Source organism: Rhamphochromis longiceps, linkage group LG20 (assembly GCF_057381845.1).
Source record: "Rhamphochromis longiceps isolate RC_006_pf linkage group LG20, R_longiceps_female_GT1.1, whole genome shotgun sequence".
NCBI lineage: Eukaryota > Metazoa > Chordata > Actinopteri > Cichliformes > Cichlidae > Rhamphochromis > Rhamphochromis longiceps.
Window position 1 is genome coordinate 6,372,000 of NC_140576.1, and position 20,159 is coordinate 6,392,158.

The 20,159-nt window shown below is 44.5% G+C and overlaps 1 protein-coding gene across 7 annotated transcripts in view; it reads left to right on the forward strand.

Moving 5' to 3' along the window:
* The first annotated feature begins 2,527 nt into the window (after nt 1-2,527).
* LOC146644798 (forkhead box protein J3-like) overlaps nt 2,528-20,159 on the forward strand; it is a 74,126-nt gene continuing 56,494 nt past the window's right edge. For 2 of the 7 annotated variants that reach the window (XM_085392846.1, XM_085392845.1), the window contains exons 1-3: nt 2,529-2,790; nt 11,723-11,846; nt 12,166-12,652. In XM_085392846.1, the coding sequence (XP_085248972.1) occupies nt 12,287-12,652 (366 nt within the window). In that variant the 5' untranslated portion in view covers nt 2,529-2,790; nt 11,723-11,846; nt 12,166-12,286. Of the gene's footprint in view, nt 2,791-3,832; nt 3,869-9,568; nt 11,629-11,722; nt 11,847-12,165; nt 12,653-20,159 lie in introns of those variants that run through there. The other 5 variants (XM_085392843.1, XM_085392840.1, XM_085392844.1 and 2 more) reach the window with 5 other exon arrangements.

Consider the following 20,159-nt stretch of genomic DNA (forward strand, 5'->3'; position numbering starts at 1 on the left):
GACTTTGAGTAATCGTCTGGTCAGTCATTCAGAGAATCAAGCTGTTTAATACTAGGAAACCCAAAACATATGATAACCAAAGGTCGTCAAAGGTTAACATCCGTGTTTCCTCGTCAGTTTCTATGAGGGCACATGGCTCTCGACAAACGCTCTAAATCTCTTTGCACGTCACATAAACGCGTGAATATTAAAGATAACCAGGAACGCTAACAGCGTCAGTTCAGCGTCCTTTCTTGGCCACATGTCAAAGTTTCACCAACAGATGAAGCAGCATGAGCTCTCCTCCTCAGCTGAACCGATGTAGGCTTGCTCTCGCGAGAACCCCTCACGCACCGGTTACGTCACACACCAGTGACACAAAAATCAGGGTTCAACAATAGAAAAACTTCACACCATTTTATAATTGTTAATAAATTCCCCGTTATGCCACGTAACCAAATTTAAACTTATTATTCCACATAAATTGATTATCCACCTGTGTGCTTACACATATATATTAGCTTACCTCGAGAATTTGGGGCAAGGAAGTGGTTTTATACAAAATTTCTACCCCTCTTAGTAGAATGTTTTATATAAATGAATTCCACATGATTCAACCATATTAATAAGGCAGAAACAGACATTAATCCTGAAAGAAAGAAGTGGCACGGTCTCCCCCCCCCTCCCCTCCCCTCATCTCCTTTTCAGCCTCCCCCAAGCACAGCGCACAATAACGGCGAGCCAACAGGATCAAACCGGGTAGAGCCAGTCGTGCTGCCCTATCGTCACAAAGTAGGCGGAAGGCAGCGTGGCAGACACATCCCATGCGCAGTCAGCAACAGACGTATTCCCTACCAGCATCCAACCTTAACTGTCATACCATTAACCGCAGCAGATTTACTGTGAAATCTGGTTTCATTTGTTAATGCAAATAAATAAATGAAATATATCTGGGATGAAATCTGAAGTAAGGGACACACCAAGAGAGATGTTTCAATGGATTAAAGTAAGCGAGAAGGATACGTGAACTTCACATTATACACAGGTCATGTCCACGCGGTTGGTCTGCTCGCCGTTTAGGCACAGCTAATGAAATGAATACACTTAGGAACACACACACACACACACACACACATATATATATATATATATATATTTCAAGAAAAATAAATACATCTATTTTATTTAACTATTGCAGCGCATTGTCTTAGGATAGAGAGCCCTCTGGTGGTAGATTAACACATTACATTCGATTAATTTATCTATCTATCTATCTATCTATCTATCTATCTATCTATCTATCTATCTATCTATCTATCTATCTATCTATCTATCTATCTATCTATCTATCTATCTATCATCCAGATATACGGAGTAAAAGGGCAACAGTGTACAGCCGCTGCTCCTTCACAGTGCCCAGGCTCTGACAAAATATCCCATCAACCATTGCAATCAGCCCCATCATCCAGAGGAGTGCAGCAGTGAGTCGTTTATAAGCCCGGCGCTGATCACTCTCGCAGTGTCCATAAGGGAGCAAGAGTGTACAGTTGATGGAAAATACCATGATGTACTGTAACAGATAAAGCCGTTGTTCACAGTGATAAAGAAGCCTGGCTGGTGTTTTGAGTCTCAGAAGTGAGGTATATGTGACTACGATGACCTGGATGACTGAGAACCTTCACAGACATATATGTGACCGCACAGCTGATGGGCAATGTCTCAAACAAACATGTTGGGATGCTGGTAGAAAATCATTTGTGTAACTTGTAATCGCTGTGTATCTGCACTTATATACGCGTAACACAACGACATAGCAGCAGGAAACTGAAATTTGAATGAAAAGATGGCAAACATATAATTATGTATAGGTATAAAAGATTCCGTTTCAACAAATTGCTTTAACTGTTGTCCTCTCCAGGTGGGTGCGCTGTGCCTGCATGCAAGCCTTTCTCATACTCAACAAATTATCGGCATCCAGTCTAAACTGGGGAATACCTATCACAGATAAGACATGACCACAAAGCCCCAAATTTGTTTCTGGAGCAGAACAGCGTGATCTGAAGCGCCACTAAATGCAATTATCTAGCTCCTGCACTGCCACAAAGTAGACAGGGAAACATACTGAAGCATGTTTGCTTGTCTAAGATAATTTGGAGTTTTTTGGCGTGTGGAAGGTGCGGGCAGCCTCTTTCTTTAGTTGTATCCAACCGGAATGCAAGCGTCAAAGTCACTGGCGTGCTCCTGTATTAACGATAAGAACTGTATCCCACAATAACAGGCTCATTTAACAAATATACACGGCACAGTGGGCTTCTATTTTTAAAATCATATGTCTATTCTAATTATATGTTAGGCGTTTATTTTAGTCATAGCAGTGGTAGGCATGTCCTGGCGGAATCTCATTAATATTAAAACCGGGAACTAGTTAAATAGATCTGATTTCTTTTTTTTTTCCTATTGTGGTGCATGAATTTATCTTCAACGTGCTCCGGCTGGCGTTGGAAGTAGTTCCGGTGGTTTAGCAGCCGAGCGGAGCACTGAGACCCGGGATCTTTGCGTTGATGAGCGCAAATGCGAATAGCGGGTCGAGTCCTCCAGTCTTGACTTGTCGACTGACCACAGCAGCGGTCAGTTTGACGCCTGCAGAGCGCCGTGCGCACGCAGCCAGAGTGACAGCGCAAAGGCACCACAGTAGCTTTTTTTTTATGTGTGTGTCTGTCTTCGAAGGGGATTTTCAAGTGCAGAACAGCGTCTGGAGCTGCTTGAAGCAGAGTGCACAAATTGAGCCGGTTCTCGTATTCGCGTGCGACGGTGAGTAGTCCGTTCACAAGAATGTTTGAATATGTTGCTCATTAGGATTTGTGACAAATGATCGCACAGCGGTGGTGCTCAAAGCCAGCGGTTTTTGTTTTGTTTTTGTTTTTTACTTAACGGCAGGCCATGACAAGTTCGCTGTCTGTGACAATATGAATGCATGCAAGCGTTGCATTGTGCCGTTATACCACGTCTGCTGGATAAAGTCAACTTCCCTAAGTTATTATCTCGATGCTACCGTCGGCACAGCCAGGCTGTCTGCTTACAAGACTGTTAGGAAAGTGGTGCTTAATGGAACAATTATCCAAGCAGTGAATTGTACGGGACGCGCAATACGCGGAGGACAGTGCCGGTCAGAGATTTAAAATAAAAGACTTTTGAAGTGATAGCAGGGGAAGCATGAAGCCTCGCAGCAGAGGCTTACAGAAAGCTGAGCTCCACAGTGATGCAGTTGTCTATCCATAAAGCAGTTCAATTGCTTTATGTTTGATATATAAATATATATAATAGCGAATCAGCTATGCATTAACAAAACACATTAATCTTCTAGCTCACATAACAATGGAAGGAAAAAGTAGGGTAAGGAAAAATGAGCCTTTTTCCTTGTAATTGGCATTGTTTAACAGCGTGAGGTATTTTATAAAAGTTTAGATTATATGAACACTGGCAGTGTGTCAGTAAGAAGCTGTCTGTCAGTGTTTGTAGATGCTGATGTCTTTGTTCGGTCGTGGATTTCAGAGCCTCTCCGTGTCAAGTTTAAGAGAATGTATTAAGGATATTTAATGTATATTGTATTAAGACTTTTAAAAAAAAGACCTAACCCTGATATATACTTTATATATATTGAGAGGGAGAGTATGAATTTACTGAATACTTTAAAATAAATGATTTGAGCTACTTGAAGATATTAACAGTTTAGCTGATGCAGACACAGCTGCCCTTGAGCCATGCATGCAGATGACTTTTCTTTAGTTTTCCAGCGAGCTGAGTTTGGTGATGGTCCAGTTTTGCTCATTCACTGTGGATTTCTTTTCTATAGGCTGCCCATGAAGACACCATAGCTTTAACATCAAAGGTAACCGTCTAATACCGACAGGACTCTTTGTCTTACATTATGCTGCAGTATCTTTAGCTAGCCAGTACTATACAACTTCATCTCGCCAAAAATATTCAGACAAGGGGAGTTGGGGTTTGTGTGTGTGCGCGCGTGCTCGTGTGACAGACTGAGGAAGCGTTAGAGAGAGAAAGCCCTGCTCCTGATTTGGATGCGTCTCTAATTCCTATCAAGATGAGAGCTGTCTGAACAGATTTCTCTCATCATTATTTGCTCTGAGATTTACTTGTGCTTGTAAATGGTGTTGATTGAGGGTAATTTGGCTTTTTAATTGCTGAACAGCTGCCACACTCACTGCTGATTGCCATTGTAGACTTTCTCAGTAGATCACTCATAGACCCCTAAATGCCTCATTAAAACGTTATGCAGAATCTCATGAAACGTGGCGAGAAGGAACCCTTCATAATGTTTTACTGATTTGTGTTTTATCATCAGAAAGGTCGTTGTAATTATCGTCAATGTCAGCAAATGCAATGCCAAGAACCGAGTGTAGTAATGACTTTTTGAAAGTTGAATTAACGGGCTATTTGTGGATGCACTACAGGCGTTTCAGTCTCTTTGATAAAGATGAACTCCATATGCCAGTTTTCAAATCGTATCTGCCTGTCAAAATTTTGATGTTGTCTGTCTGCATATTCATTATGACTTGTAATATATTCTTTTTACGTGACTTCACAAGACGTGTTGAGCAGCCAGGCTTTCTTCTCAGTGTCTGCCAAGAATGATTTGCCTCCCAATTAAAACTTGATGGAGTTTGAGACGCAGAACTTCCCACAAATTTGCGACAAAAGTGGGCTTTGTTAAGCAGTTTATATCTCTTAAGAAACCTACACTTGGTCTTTTTGCGTCACCCTGTTGAATTAAAAAAAGAAAGAAAGAAAAATTACAGTACACATACACACATCCTCAGCATTAAAGCTGCTGACAGAAAAAAGTGAATAACACTCATCGCAGTGCAGTATTGTGCTGGGAAACCTTGAGTCCTGGCACTCCTGGTGTTGACATTACTTTGACACATACCCCACACCTAAACATTGCTTCAGACCGACCACTGCGACACAGTGATGACTCTCCCTGACAGCAAGCGCTTCTCCCAGCAGCACAGTCGGCCCAGAGCACAACCCAATCCCAAATGGAGGTCCCAGTCCCATCAAGGGTGAGCGGGATGTTGGGGAGCAAATCATGGAGAGGCCCCACATCCGGCTGCGAGACATTACAGGGCAGCTCAAGAGATTCCGTGTCCAAAGTGGGCTGTTAAGTTGAATCTTGTCTCATCTTAACATTTTTATTTGAATCTTTTCATCCATTCCACCGAAAACCACCATCTGTGATGTACTCACTGCTCTGATTTCAACAGTTCAGTCACTGCTAACCAGTTCTTCCCATTTCATTTTTTCCCCTTACCATCAGGGTGATGATGTCGCTGTTGCGGCATCTTCGATATCATTCAGCTTCTCTAGTAAGTTTGTCCTGCGGTCAGATCTACTCCGACTCCACCATCTTAGACCGCAGCCGATGGTTCTCCTTGTTCTGCTGCGAGCTGGAGAGCCACACCAGCCAGAGTCTGCTGCAGGCGGAGAACTGCAAAGCAGAACAAGAACTACGATCGACAGCTGGAGTCAGAAGAGTTGGGAGTCTGTCAGTGGGATGAAACGCTCTCTGGAGAGGCAGTTAAATATACTGCTTCGATATTTATTTGTCAGAAAGCGGCAATTAAAGTGTTTGCGGAGAGGCACCTTATATGCGCTATTAATTAATAATGCATTAACAGAAAAAGAAAAGCCCCGCTGCTACTGCCACAAATAGAATCTGTGGGAAACGCTGTGTCGGGACAAGCGGCAACTTTACGCATGAGGCAGGTGGTTTTATTGTTCTTGCAGATTGGTGTAGAATCAATCCCAGCATCCTGGTGCCTGGGCGGTGCTCATATAGAGTTTTGCTTTATTGATTAAACCCAGCATGATCAGTGTTAGCACGCATTATTTCAGTCTTTTTTTTTCTCTTTTTTTTGCAGCTCATAAGTAAAATCCAATCTCTTTGACATGCTGTGGAAAAATATTTTGCCTGAATTTACAGCAGCATTGACGCCTGTAAGCAGACACACTGTGTGCTCGCCTTATTACACATGTGCTGTTAAAGACGGTCGGTGTTTAACCCTGGAAAGATCTGTTTGCTTAATGAAGAACTTAATAAGTAACAATATGCTTTTAGCAAACACAGACACCCACGCTCCTCTGTTACACAGATTGATCCCTGAGAGCCATCTTCCACTCTTTATCGTGGACACTTCCGCTAGAGGGGTTGTAATTTAGCTGCCTTGCTCGAAGATAGCGCGGCAGTAGCTATTAAAAGAGGTGAGGAGGTGGTCTCGTTTGGTTTAGCAAGAAAACCCTTTAATCTGCCTCTGTAATTACCAGGCCATTACTGCGTTACTAGGGCATCAGGTCACTTTAATTACCTCCGGTCAAATCAATAATCAACTGTTTAAATAATTAAAGTGATTGTTTAGATGACCCGATGTTACCCGTAGATATGAAAAGCGTCATGCCCTGGCTGCTATACATTGATTAGCCACAAGATTAAAACTGGGGTGACCACCACCCCACCACCCCATCAGCCTTGTACCTGAGCATCCTGCTTGATCTGATTTGGATCTGGGGAGCTTTGAAAGCCTCAGGGTCTCTGTGGTGTTCCTTGAGCCGCTTCTGAGCTCTTATGCCGATGTGGCGAGGCGTCATGTGCTGATGTGCTGTCTTTTGCTGTAGCAAAGGGGAGGGAGCATGGTCTGCAATCATTTTTAAGTGGGTGGCATATTTGAAAGTAACATACACATGAATGCAGGAACTGAGGTTTCCCAGCATTACGCTGCATTGTAATGAGATGATTATTAGTCATACTTGATAGCTGTTCATTTCCCCTTTTAGTTGTTTTTATGTTTTGGCTGATATACATATCTACGCAGATGATGTTTGGCAATCTAACGCGGCGGTCTCCGTCGTCTGGCTGGGAAGGCGATATTTTCGACAAGGCATTAGAGCAGACTTTCTCTCTTTTTAAGTCCCTCTAAGTTCCCTGAGTGCTCCCAGTCACTGTGATTTTTTGTCATGTCCCCAGGAAAGTACACATAATTTGAATTCGAATGTAGCAAATCCTTTTATCTTGTCAAAATCCTCTTTGATTCTGTTAGTAAAAGCATTGCTATGATTTGGAGGGGGAAAGAAAAAAGAAAGATAAGTAAAAGATAAGATAGGGGATGATCACTTTTAAAGGGCCGTCATTTGGATTGAACTCACCAGCAGCGTTGCCTGCAAGACGAGAGATGCAAAGCTTCCACTGCTAACCTGATGTAAAGCTTGCATCTTGCACAAGCTGAGAGCGCTCTGCTACTCTGGTTAGGTTTTAATGAGTAACAATTGTTAGCCAATTTGCATGTAAAACAATGCAATTATAAACAAGCATCAAAAAGCTGTAATACTTCTAAAAATGTAAATGACTCTCCATTATAAAGTGCAACAAAACCTAAGCCATGCCTCCAAGCCAGGGCCTCTAGGTTTTTGGATGCTTGCTTCCATTATTAATGCTATTCACAAGCCAAACTTTTTTAGGTTGGTGCAGTTGGGCGCTTTAATCTATTTTTGCTGTAAATTAATGAATTTTTAAAGAGGACTAGTCCTCGCTGAATAGGGCTGGATGTGGGAATGTAGTTTGAGTCGTGGTGACGCAGTGCTATAGCCCTCTTTACTGTGCGAAGCGTGAGTTCACAAACAGCATCCCATCGCTCTCTCGGGACCTTTCGTTGGGGGATTTTTCCGAAATGCTGCACTCCTATGTTTTATTTATGACAAAATATGCCTTTTTAACTTTGCCGTTGTCAGAATCTGGAATTTTGATAGCTCTTTCCTAGTTGGTGCTAGTAAGTCTTCTGGGTCGCTAACTCCCGCTACCTTGGCAGATGTTTTCAGGTGTAATGTTCTGTGTGGGCTTAGCGAGTTAAATATTTTATTCTAGGCCTTGAGGGATTCAGTGGAACCTACTGATTTTTCTTGCCTTCTTTCAGTCAGGTTTTCTTTCAGACTTGAGAAAAACAGTGTGAGTCAGTAATGTTCTGTTTCAGTAGCGATGCCACCGGATTGACTCGGTTGACACGAGCCAGCCAGCAGGTTTCATACACACACACACACACACACCCAGAGAAAAAAAATGATTAAAGTGTTGTTCTGTTATGGATAAATTATTATCCTTGGTATGAATGTATCCACTTTTTTTCTTCTTCTTCTTCTTTCTTTCAAACTTTCATTTTCCTGACCACTCTCTTCTTTAAAGACTCAATGTATCTCACTGTGTAACAGTGCGTTACATCGATGCCTCTCCAGGTCTCCTTTTAAAAACAAGTAGACAGTATCAAGTTATAATTGCTTAACCCAGCTCCATTGAGGGATAAGGAAACAGCCACTGCGAGGGCATCTGATTTGCCTTGATATCTCATAATTGAACCTTTTCAGGGGTGTGCTTTCTGTGCTGAAGCAGAAAGTAATTAAGATGTTCAATACGGGTTTTTTGGACCTTTTCCTTCTTCCTTTGAATGGCCCACACTTTGAGACATGACAGCGCTCAGTGTGCCTACAGACTTTTCTTTTGACACATTAGCCTTACCCTTGCCAAGGCAGTCCTTCCCAGAAACCCCCTCTGCTCTGCACGCTCCGGGTGGGTATTTTGTCATTACTTCATTTTCCTCTGAAAATATTTTGATGCCTCTTTCCTTTTGGCTCCCTCCTCCTCCCCCCAGCCCACCTCGCTTTCTCTCACCCATCCCCCGTCACTCCATTCAAAGTTCTCTATTAAAATGCAGAACTGTAAAGCCTCTCTCAGTCTAAAAGCCTGCTAGCAGCAGGGGACTGTTAGCTGTTAGTGATGCATACAGCTGAGTGAGTGCATCACAGCTACAAAGTCTAATGGGTGAATACATTCAATCACACACATACCCTCAACTCTTTTAAAGGGACAATGTTCACAGTCATGAAAGCTCTATCCACAGTGCAGAGAGTGATGCGTTTAAATTCTTAGGAGGAAAGAGATTTCTTGTTCATAAATGTCTAAATCCTTGCTTTTTAAAAAAAAAAATGCGTGTAATCTCTTCTTTAACTGCCAACTAATATATCACAACTGTCACACTAAGAAAGTTAATATTTTACATTCTTCTTTTTTTGTTCTTTGATGGGTGAAAGATAAGAAATCTAAAATATCTTGTTTTTTAAGCGTAATGCAAACCGCTTCTGTCTCTGAATATGCACAACCATACTGAAACCCTGTTTAATGAACCCGTGCCGTTTCTGTGTGATCCTCTGCCAGAATCTTCTCATTTCATCGCCACCTTTATTTCCTCTTCAACAACAGTCTCTTTGAAATAGATCTTGTCTGTATGTTGTTTTTGATGTTTCCTGAAGAGGGATGCAGAGTTCAGCCTTGTAAGGTTTTGACAAGTATCAGCAGGAATTGTGTTGTTTGCATCACTGCCCAGTCACCGCATTCGAAGTAATGCAACAAGAAGAACCTTTTTTTTTTTGGGGGGGGGGTGCTTTTTCTATTGAAAAATTTTATGCCATCATCAAACGGCAGACATGAGTGAACTATATGGGGGGTTTTATTCAAGTATTTGAACCAAAGGAGCATTAGCAATACTCAAACTCTGCCACTGTACATCATTTTAGAAAGTATGCACTGCTTTTTCAACATAGAAAACCATGGACAATTACTTGTCATGAATAAACTGTCCTTTCTGATAACGTATTTGGCACTTTTTAATAGAGTCTAGCACTCAAACACGTATGCATTTGGTGTAGTATAGTGTATTTCTACAGAAGGCTGATGTCTCCCTGATCTGCAGAGATATACAGTGACTGAGATCTCTTTTCTCCAGTTATCACTTTTCTTCCTTGATCCCTGTTGTGAAACACAGTCGATATCATAAAATAAAAGGCACAGTGCTGAGGTTAGCTTAGTCACCGTGGGCCCAGTTGACTGAGCCAACTAGGTAATTGGTTGCGTCTACCCGCCCAGCAGGGCTCCTCTCCCCAGAAGCCAAGTCAAGTCTTCTCTCTGTGCTCTCTTCTATTACTCATCATCCCAACACCTCACTATGCTAGCGGTGTGAAGCTACACCGTGCCACCGTGCAGCCAGCCCACGCTCCCAAAACTTCTCAACAACAGCAGCCACGGCAGGTCGAGGCTTGTGGCAGGCTGATTTGCAGCTTGAGCCTCCTTTTTAATGAGGGGAAAATAAGTACTTGTTGTTCTGTGTCTTGTGTGTCACCACCCCCTTCCCCACATACCCTGCACCACTGCAGCTAGTAATGCTACATTCCCTTTAGCAAAAAAAAAAAAGAAGAAGAAGAAGGTGCACTAATTAAGATAGCTTCCTGGGATTTCGAAGAGGGGGTTGGAAGAAGCTTCTCCCACAGTGGCAGGGCCTTGAGGAGGGGGACAGGGGTAGTTTTGTGCAAAAAGCCTCATCGGGCACATCTCTTCTGTCAGTGCCGCTTTCCTTGCACTAGTCCCCCCCCTCCACCCCTTGCCTGGGTTGTTTAGCTTGATGAGTCTGGTGCTAAATATGTATTTTTTTCCATGTGTAATTAAGCAGGGTTTTGCAGGAGCTGGGCATTTCACTTCTTTTTCTTCCTTGTATATTTTGCTCTCCAGGGGGATTGGTGAAAAGACAGACAGAGGGGTTTGTGTTCGTCTGTACGTTTGTGGTGGTAGGCAGGCTCATTGAAGTTCTCCCACCTTGATTATATACAGCATGAATGGAGACTGTGCGTGGGCCAGTGGGCTCTTTGTTGTTCAAGGACATTGGAAGGTTATTTCGCAGGATGTTGATAAAGGTTTGGCTGTAGATTTCTGTATTAGTAAGAGATTGAATTCATCCAACCATTATTAACTATTCAGACTCTGGGCCTCTGAGATTTACCTGTATCCCTTAGAGCGTATGTCGTTCGTTCTTGGTGCTCGCACGAAACAAGAAACTGATCTTGAATCAGAGCGAGGTTTGAATGCAGCATCTTCACTCCTGTGATGAGTAACAGTTACATGACATTCTCAGCCCAAAAGTGACAAATCTACAAATGTTCTGTGACTGATTGAAGTACAGAACAATTGGTGAGTAATTTCTCTTGGGTGTACCAAATGATTCCCTTTGTTTTGTCCTGAATCACGCTCAAAGTGCCCACTTCCAAAAAATAGTTCAGTCTCTGTGTAACAGAAGGTACAGTTTTAGGTCCAGTGTTGCTCTAAAAATAGCTTCGAAAATCAAATGTTGAGGGTTATTGAGGTTTCATTTTTTGGGTCTGCCTGGCAAGGACCTGAAACCCTGAGGGGGGAGGCAGTGGGGTGGTTGTGGACTTGACAGAAGAGTGAGACACGTCGAGAGTCGGAGAATTAGAACACCGAGTGTGTGTTTCCGTGCGTGTACGCGTGTCTGTGTGGAGGGGTAGTCAGAGAGGGGAAGGGGACGAGCCTTTCGGCTCCTCCAGAGGGTTGGAATTCCTCCCGAGCTGTTCCCCCCATTTGGCAGGCACTTGTGAAAACAATTCCCCAGCTTTTAGTCACTCGGCAGATCCAATTGCCATTTCCACTTTGGAGGGAATGAGAGTGCGAGGCAATCCAGATAGACAGAACACAGAGAGAAAAAGAGAGAAGAGTTTTAATCGGGTTGGACAGATGCCGAGGCCAGTTGAACGGTTGTGCGATATTAATATCTTATGAAGGATGTCTGGCAGTCCAAGCTCACCGTCTTGTGTGGTTTGTGTTTGTACGTTGCAGCAGCGGCCATTACAGAGGCTAAATGAAGATCTTGTGAACATGCACGAGGGACGAGCTCTACCTTTCACTTCGGTGACTTCCTCAGATGCTGTGGCCCAAAGAAAGATGGAAAGGAATGGGAAGAGTAAGAAACTTAATTCTTACCTAGTCCCCCATGCAGCTTTGCTTATCACTGTATAATTAATGCAATGAAACAATTTGATTAAAGTTTTTGTTTGTTTGTTTTTTTCATATCCATAGCTCACGGTGCATATCATATTTATTCACACTGTGACAGAACAAGTGAGCAACATGCCAAAATATTTAGTTTTCCATTATACAGCGCTGCACTGTATGCGGAGAATATTCTGCAAGTTAACATCTGTGTGTGTCTGCCAAGTGTTCTTTCTGCTCCAGCTAAAGGAGATGAATAGACATAGTAAATAAACCTCCTGCTCTTCTAGGCTTGAGCCAAGACTGCTGCACAGAACCCATTCAGTGAGCCAACAGGAGATCCTCCATACGCCAAGTCCCTGAGCCGTGAATCTTCCCTTTTGACCCCTGACCCCTGACAAGACAAACACTATGACCTCTGAGCTGGAGAGCAGCCTTACTTCAATGGACTGGCTTCCCCAGCTCGGCATGAGGGCAGCCATTCAGAAGGCCGACACGGGACACCACCATGGCCACCACCACCACGGGCACCACCACCACCACGGGCACCATCACGGGCACGGACCTGGCAAGAAAATGGTACATTTGGACCCAGGAACCACACTGGACCAAGAGGAAGCAGCACAGCACAGAGATGGTAAACCGCCCTACAGCTACGCCAGCCTCATCACCTTTGCTATCAACGGCTCACCGCGCAAACGGATGACCCTCAGCGAGATCTACCAGTGGATCTGCGACAACTTCCCTTACTACAGAGAGGCAGGCAGCGGATGGAAGGTAGGACAGGATATAAAAACTGTGTTTTGTTCTTGTTGTCTGCAGGTGAACTGGTTCTAATGTGAGTCTGATTTCAGAATGGGAATTTTTTTTCACAAATTATGATGGCTAACAGTTTTGTAATATTTTATTTATTCAATGATTTATTTAGGTCTGTCTTTCAGCATCTTTGTATGTCAAATTTATAGCGAAGCTGAAAGGATCCAAAAATGCTCCAGGTCTGATCATGTGGTACATCACCAGCCTAGTATAAAGATTAAACTGGGTGGTTCATCGAAGTGTACTTTATTTTAGCTTTTTCATTCATTCAAGACAACGACATGGTCAGTGATTTACTATTAAACAATCTTCGTCCTCTTATTTTAAAGGTTCATTCGCTGTTAACCAGCAAGCTCCGGTCTTTCCTGTCTCAGAATCATCTGTAGGCAGACTCCACAACCTTGAACTGCGACAATATACAATGTTGTATATATACACACTATCCAGTGTGTTAGTTTTTTGTGGGGTTTTTTATTTAAACTCTATAGTACAGTTAGATGGATGTATTGACATTTAGTCAAGGCTGTTTTTTTACGGCAAAACTTTTCTTGCATTTTTACATTTATTTTTCGATTTTAGTTGTTTGCCTCCTTTACTATTCAACTGATTAAATGATTAACTGTCAAATTGAAGATTTATATACAGACACTGATGAAGTTTATCATCTGTTAGGACTGGAGATAATCGACATTGTTTGGTCATTGTTAGATGCTGTAAAATAAACCTCCAGGTAGAAGTTTGTAGTTTTATTCTAGAGCTCAGAATACTGCCCGCTTCTATTAAGCATCAGTCCAACATGCTTCTTTAAATGCTGTATCTTATATCAGTCGAATCGATTATATGTTTTACATCTTAGACATTTTAAGCTAAACCTAGATTTGCTAGGGGATTTGTAGGGGAATAGATTGGACTGAAAACGGAAACTGGATACTTAATTCAGGTTTCTATGCTATTTCACACCCATATCCTCACACACTCATAATGCTAGTGATCAGAATGCATAACCCTGAACCAGTTGTAACCCAGAAGAGCACAGAACCCTGTTAGTGAACCAAGAATGATTGACAGATGCATTTCGTCTCATTCAGATGACATTATTAAATCCTTATGCAAATGTAGCTATGCAAATCCTGGCTAATATGAGCAGAAAGGTGGCTGTGTTATTGGAGACAAATGAATAGATCCCTGCGGTTGTGTCTTGGGGATTCTCTGCCTTATTAGCAAAGAAGGGAATGGATATAGTCCTTCTCCTGACACTGGAAAGGCTGTCTGCAAACTATCAACCAATTCATCTCTCTGAGAGCAAGAACATTTTTCTTCTTCTCTCATTATTTCTCAGTCTTACGCTTTCTATCTTCATCTCCCAAACACTTGCTCTCCACCAAACCCCCTCTCCCCTATTCTCCTTCACTCTCATATTCACTCACTCACTCCCCTCCTCTCTTCTTTTCCCCGCGTCTGTTCCCAGTCTATAATCTTCAGCACACCGTTCCCTGAACGGAGGCATGCCAGGTACGGAGACAAAAAGGTTATGATAAAAGCCAGGTTGTGTTGGAAGAGCTTCTTACCAGTTAGCAGGATTCAATCAATTAGTTTTCTGTTCGGATAGAGAGAACGGGGGTTATAGAGACCATCCAGGATTTCTCTCGCTGCAGCTCATGACTGCCTTTCCTGCTGGTTGTATTTGAGTGCCAGTATGTTTTAGTATCCCGTAATTATACAGCTAGATTCATTGATTTGTGTGTGTAGCTGCATTCTAGTAGCATCATTAAGGCGCTATGCTGATGCCGTTGCGCTTTCCTTTTCACACGTTCTGGCATTTGTTCACTACACTCGTGCAGGGAGTTTTTTGCAAGACACATAACCCAGAGTTTTGTTGGATTCTTTCTAGGCCAGAGCTCTATAAAACTACACAGTGTTTTCATTTGTCAGTATAGATCGATTTAATAAAATATATTGTAGACTTTTAGACTATTATGTTAGCTAACGTAACGCTGCATTTCACTCTTTTCATCCATCTGCTGATTGGCAGCTGTTCACATGCTGCCAATCAAAGAAAGAATTCTCTTAAATATGGAGGAAGCCAGCAAGAAGGAGTTGTTGTAGTCAGGTCGAGTGTAAGATATATAGAGATTATTTTGAACTGTGAATCATCCAAATCGACTCAAGTTGAGTGCAAGAAAATAACTTTTACTGTTGTTTAACTAACTTCATTTTTTATCACTGTTGTATATATAAATTCCTGCAGCTTATAGCATAAGGCCTTAAAAAGGTGCCTGTAACTATACTGTTTTTACACTTTATCGTGCTGCTGTAACACAACAATTTCCATTGTGGGATCAGTAATGTATCTATCTATCTATCTGGAAATGAGCATGATTGTAACTCTCTAAGAAAAAGGAGTTTCTGCCTAAAAAATGTATCGGTGTCCACCTGCTTTCAACGTGAAGGGAAAAGAGCACGCATATATTCCGACATGAGTGCACCAAATCATATTTAATGTTATTTACATTTAGCAATGAATGATTTAGCTTTCCTTCATCACTGGACATACAATTTGCCTACTTATTCGTAGAAGTGAGCGATGTAGCCTCAAAATTGTATCAAAATATACAAATTTGAGATAATTGTATTTATGAAGATACAGGGGGGGAAATACTGAACAGCATTTTGTAGTGGATTGCTGCTTTCTGGCAGCAGCATTTGAAAGCCATTTTCTATCCTTCTTTTCAAATGAGCTGCTGTCATTGATGACAATCAAATGTACTATATGCAATGGCGCTCAACATAAAAAGGTTCCGCCATTTTTGTTATAGTGCATGTTTGAAGTATATTTTTTTATTTCCAGAACAAGAATCTATATAGCACAATTAAGTGGGCTACATGCTGATGTTAAAGGCTAGAAACAAAGTATTGGTATCACTACTTGTGGATTTCAGAGAGCACCAGTGTCGCTGTCGCGTTGTGTCTGAATGGCCTTTTCATAGTGCAATAGTTGTGACACTGAATAAAGTAAATGTAAGCACAAAAGCAGCCGCAAGTGAAAGATAATGCAAGTGCTTAACACTTTAGTTACTGCTTTTGCTAAACTAAAGGATTTTAACCTTGTATCTCATCAAGCACCTGCACAATATAATTGAAATTGAAGAATATTTTCTATCTGAGAACGTTGAGCTGAACTTTTTAACCAGTTGCTTAAATCTCTCCTTTTTTGCACAATTCGTAAAAATGATGGGAAACCATCATTTGGAGTGCAAGTAGCCAGCACTACATTTATTTATTTAGTTTTGTTGCACATCAATAGCTGCTAACATCTGCTTACATGCTTTTTTGGGCTGGTTGTGCTCAACGTTTTTTATATTTTTGCCTCAAGGTTTGTTGTTTCCACTTCCACTGAGAACATATTTATTGCACATTTTGCAAAGTATTCAGCTTTGTTGGAGGACGTTGAAGTAGCTCCCTTTTTTAGGTACTAAATTGCCATTGGAAGCTGACAAGCTGATCTGGCTCTCAGACATGCCAGGGCTTGTGTTCTTGTTGCTAGGAAACAAAACACATGGTGTCGCTATGTCATTGTTATCAGGATTTTCTTACTTCTTTGTTGTTCTTTCTAGCAATTTTTAAAACAAATGTAAAGACAGATAACGAGATTAGTAGGCTGATCAAATCACTTTCTGTTACGGTTGGAAGGAGGACTCAAGCGCAGGACTCCGGTACTGATGCTTACAAGAAGAGTTTATTTACAAGTCACCAGGTGTATATACAAGAATGTGCAGGGGGGTGTTATATACAGCTGAGTGGGGGAAGAAGGGGTCTCCAGGGAAGTCCAAGGGAAAGCATACGTTCTTCAGAATATCCACTCACACGATCACAGGTTCACACTCCAACACTGCCACACGGGAAACACACGGGGAAAAATCCAAGAGGTTCTGTAGACAGGGAGACAGGGTTAAGGACGATGCACAGAGGAAAACACTCTTCACTAAACTTGCTGTAGCTTTGACTTTACTAACGCGTGGTAGACAACGATCCAGCGACGAACAGCAGTCACCTCCTGGCTTAAATGCTGCTCCCCTTAATGAGACACCTGGGTCTCATCTCCCGAGGGCGTGGACCAAGGGCATGAACCCACAGTGAGTTCCGCCCCGGCGAGAGAGAAGAGGAAGAGAAACAGAGAGGGCTGATCAGCGTGCAGCTGATCCGCCTGGCCGTGACAGTACCCCCCCCCCCTGACGGGAGCCTCCCGGCGACCCCCAGGCTTGTCAGGGTGAGCCGCATGGAACGCCCGCACCATACCCCGATCCAAGAGGGCCGCCCGCGGGATCCAAGAACGCTCCTCCATCCCGTAGCCCTCCCAATCCACGAGATACTGCAGACCGCGCCCCCGGCGCCGGACATCCATGATCCGCGAAACGGTGAAAGCCGGGTGGCCATCAATGACCCGGGCGGGTGGAGGGGGTCCGGAAGGAGGGCACAGAGGACTAGAGAGACACGGCTTCACTTGCGACACGTGGAAGGAGTTATGGATCCTCATATTCCGGGGCAGGCGAAGGCGGACAGAGACAGGGTTAATCACAGAGTCGACCTCAAAGGGACCGATGAAAGTGGGAGACAGTTTCTTGGACTCAGACCTGAGGGGGATGAATCTGGTAGACAGCCAAACCTTTTGTCCAGGTGTGTAGGTGGGAGCAGGGGTCCGGTGGCGATCCGCCAGGCGCTTATTGCGTTCCACCGTGCGGAGAAGGGAGGCCCGAGTCGCTCTCCAGGCGCGCCGACACCTCCGAAGATGCTGTCGGACAGAGGGAACAAAGTGCTCACCCTCGACGGCTGGGAAGAGTGGCGGTTGATAGCCCAAGGACGCCTCGAAAGGGGACACACCGGTGGCAGAGGAGGTAAGGCTGTTATGAGCATACTCAATCCATGACAGTTGCTCGCTCCAAGTTGACTGGTTAGTGGAGACCAGGCACCGGAGAGCTGCTTCGAGCTCCTGGTTGGCACGCTCCGTTTGGCCATTCGTCTGCGGGTGGAAACCAGAGGAGAGACTGACCTGAGCTCCGAGGGCACTGCAGAACTCCTTCCATACACGCGACGTGAACTGCGGTCCTCTGTCTGACACAATGTCCGTGGGGATGCCATGGAGGCGAAACACGTGGTCAGCTAGCAGCCGGGCGGTCTCTAGAGCAGTGGGGAGCTTAGGGAGGGCGACAAAATGAGCAGCTTTGGAGAAGCGGTCCACAATGGTGAGAATCACAGAGTTACCTGACGAGACGGGCAGACCAGTGATGAAGTCAACAGCGATGTGCGACCAAGGGCGGCTCGGAGTTGGCAGAGGGTAAAGGAGGCCAGAGGGTGGTTGATGGACACTCTTGTTTTGAGCGCAGGTCGAGCATGCGGAAATATACTCGCGGACGTCTTTGGCAAGGGAAGGCCACCAGGCGAAACGTTGGAGGAAGGTAATAGTGCGGTGGACCCCCGGGTGGCAGGTGAATCTGGCAGTATGAGCCCAATGTAACACTCGTGACCTTACTGAGGGGGGGGACGAAGAGCAACCCTGGAGGGCCCGTTCCGGGGTCCGGTTCTGTCCGCTGAGCCTCTCGAATAGCCGACTCGATCTCCCAGGTCAGGGCCCCGACTACACAGGTGGGCGGTAGAATGGGAGAGTCCCGAGTTGCGTCTTCGGAGGCGGCGAATTGGCGTGAGAGGGCGTCTGGCTTGACATTACGGGAACAGGGTCTGTAAGTGATCGTAAACTGGAATCTAGTGAAAAACAGGGCCCACCTGGCTTGCCTGGCGTTGAGGCGTTTTGCCGATCGAATGTACTCCAAGTTCTTGTGATCGGTCCAGACCACAAACGGCTGGGCAGCACCCTCTAACCAATGGCGCCACTCCTCCAGGGCTAGCTTGATGGCTAGTAGCTCTCGATCTCCCACATCATAGTTGCTCTCTGCAGAGGTGAGACGGCGTGAAAAGTAAGCACAGGGATGCAGCTTACCTCCTTGCTGCTGGGAAAGCACCGCCCCCACTCCAGCGTCCGAGGCATCCACCTCCACAACGAACTGCCGGTCGAGATCGGGTTGGACGAGAATGGGCGCCGAGGCAAAGCGGTCCTTCAGATGGGCAAACGCACGTTGAGCCAGCCCATCCCAGGAGAAGGGAACCTTGGGAGAAGTAAGACGGGTCAGAGGCAGGACCAGTTTACTATAGTTGCGAACAAAGCGCCGATAAAAGTTCGCGAACCCCAGAAAGCTTTGAAGCTGTTTACGGTTAGAGGGGGTCGGCCAGTCAACAACGGCTTGAACCTTTGCGGGATCAGTCTTGAGGTTACCCCGATCGATGACGTGGCCCAGGAAGGAAACAGTTGAGACATGAAACTCACACTTCTCCCCTTTAACAAAGAGACGATTTTCGAGGAGACGCTGAAGCACTTGCCTGACATGGCGTCGGTGGTCGGCGACAGACTGGGAGAAGATGAGGATGTCATCCAAGTAAATGAAAACGAAATGGTCGATGAAATCTCGGAGCACGTCATTCACGAGAGCCTGAAACACAGCTGGAGCATTGGTGAGACCAAAAGGCATCACAAGATATTCGAAATGGCCCAGGTGAGTATTGAAAGCCGTCTTCCACTCGTCTCCCTCCCTAATCCTCACCAGATGGTAGGCGTTGCGCAGGTCCAACTTTGTGAAGATGGTGGCACCCTGAAGCAGCTCGAACGCGGAACTCAGCAGAGGGAGGGGATACTTGTTTTTAACTGTGATGGCGTTGAGGCCGCGATAGTCAATACAGGGCCGTAAACTTTTATCTTTTTTGGTGACAAAAAAGAAACCAGCAGCAACAGGTGAGGACGAGGGGCGAATGAGACCAGCGGCAAGTGACTCATTGATGTAATTTTCCATGCTTTCCCGCTCCGGTCGAGACAGGCTATACAACCTACTGGTCGGAAGCGGCGCGCCTGGGAGGAGGTCAATCCCACAATCGTACGGCCGGTGAGGGGGAAGAGAGCGTGCCTTATCTTTACAAAACACTTGCGCCAGGTCGTGATAGTCAGACGGTATGGAGGACAGATCAGGCGGTTCTGAGATAGTTTTATTGGGTGGTAGGTTCATGGCGGGGGTGGCGGCTTTTAAACAGGACATGTGACACTCCTCCCCCCACCCCGAAATACTCTTTTTCCTCCAATCAATCACAGGGTTATGTTGACACAGCCAGGGATAGCCCAAGACTAGTGGAGTGAGTGGGGCCTTAAAGACGTACAACTGTATGGTTTCAACATGATTGCCGGAAAGAGACAGGGAAATCGGTTCTGTGACATGAGTAATGTCTGGAAGACGCTGGCCACTAAGGGCTGTGACTTGGAGTGAATGAGACAGAGGCTCCGTGCTAAAACCTAACTTCAGTGCCAGCGAGGCATCAATAAAATTCTGTTCTGCCCCGGAATCAATCAGAGCGTCGAGAGAATGAGTCCTGA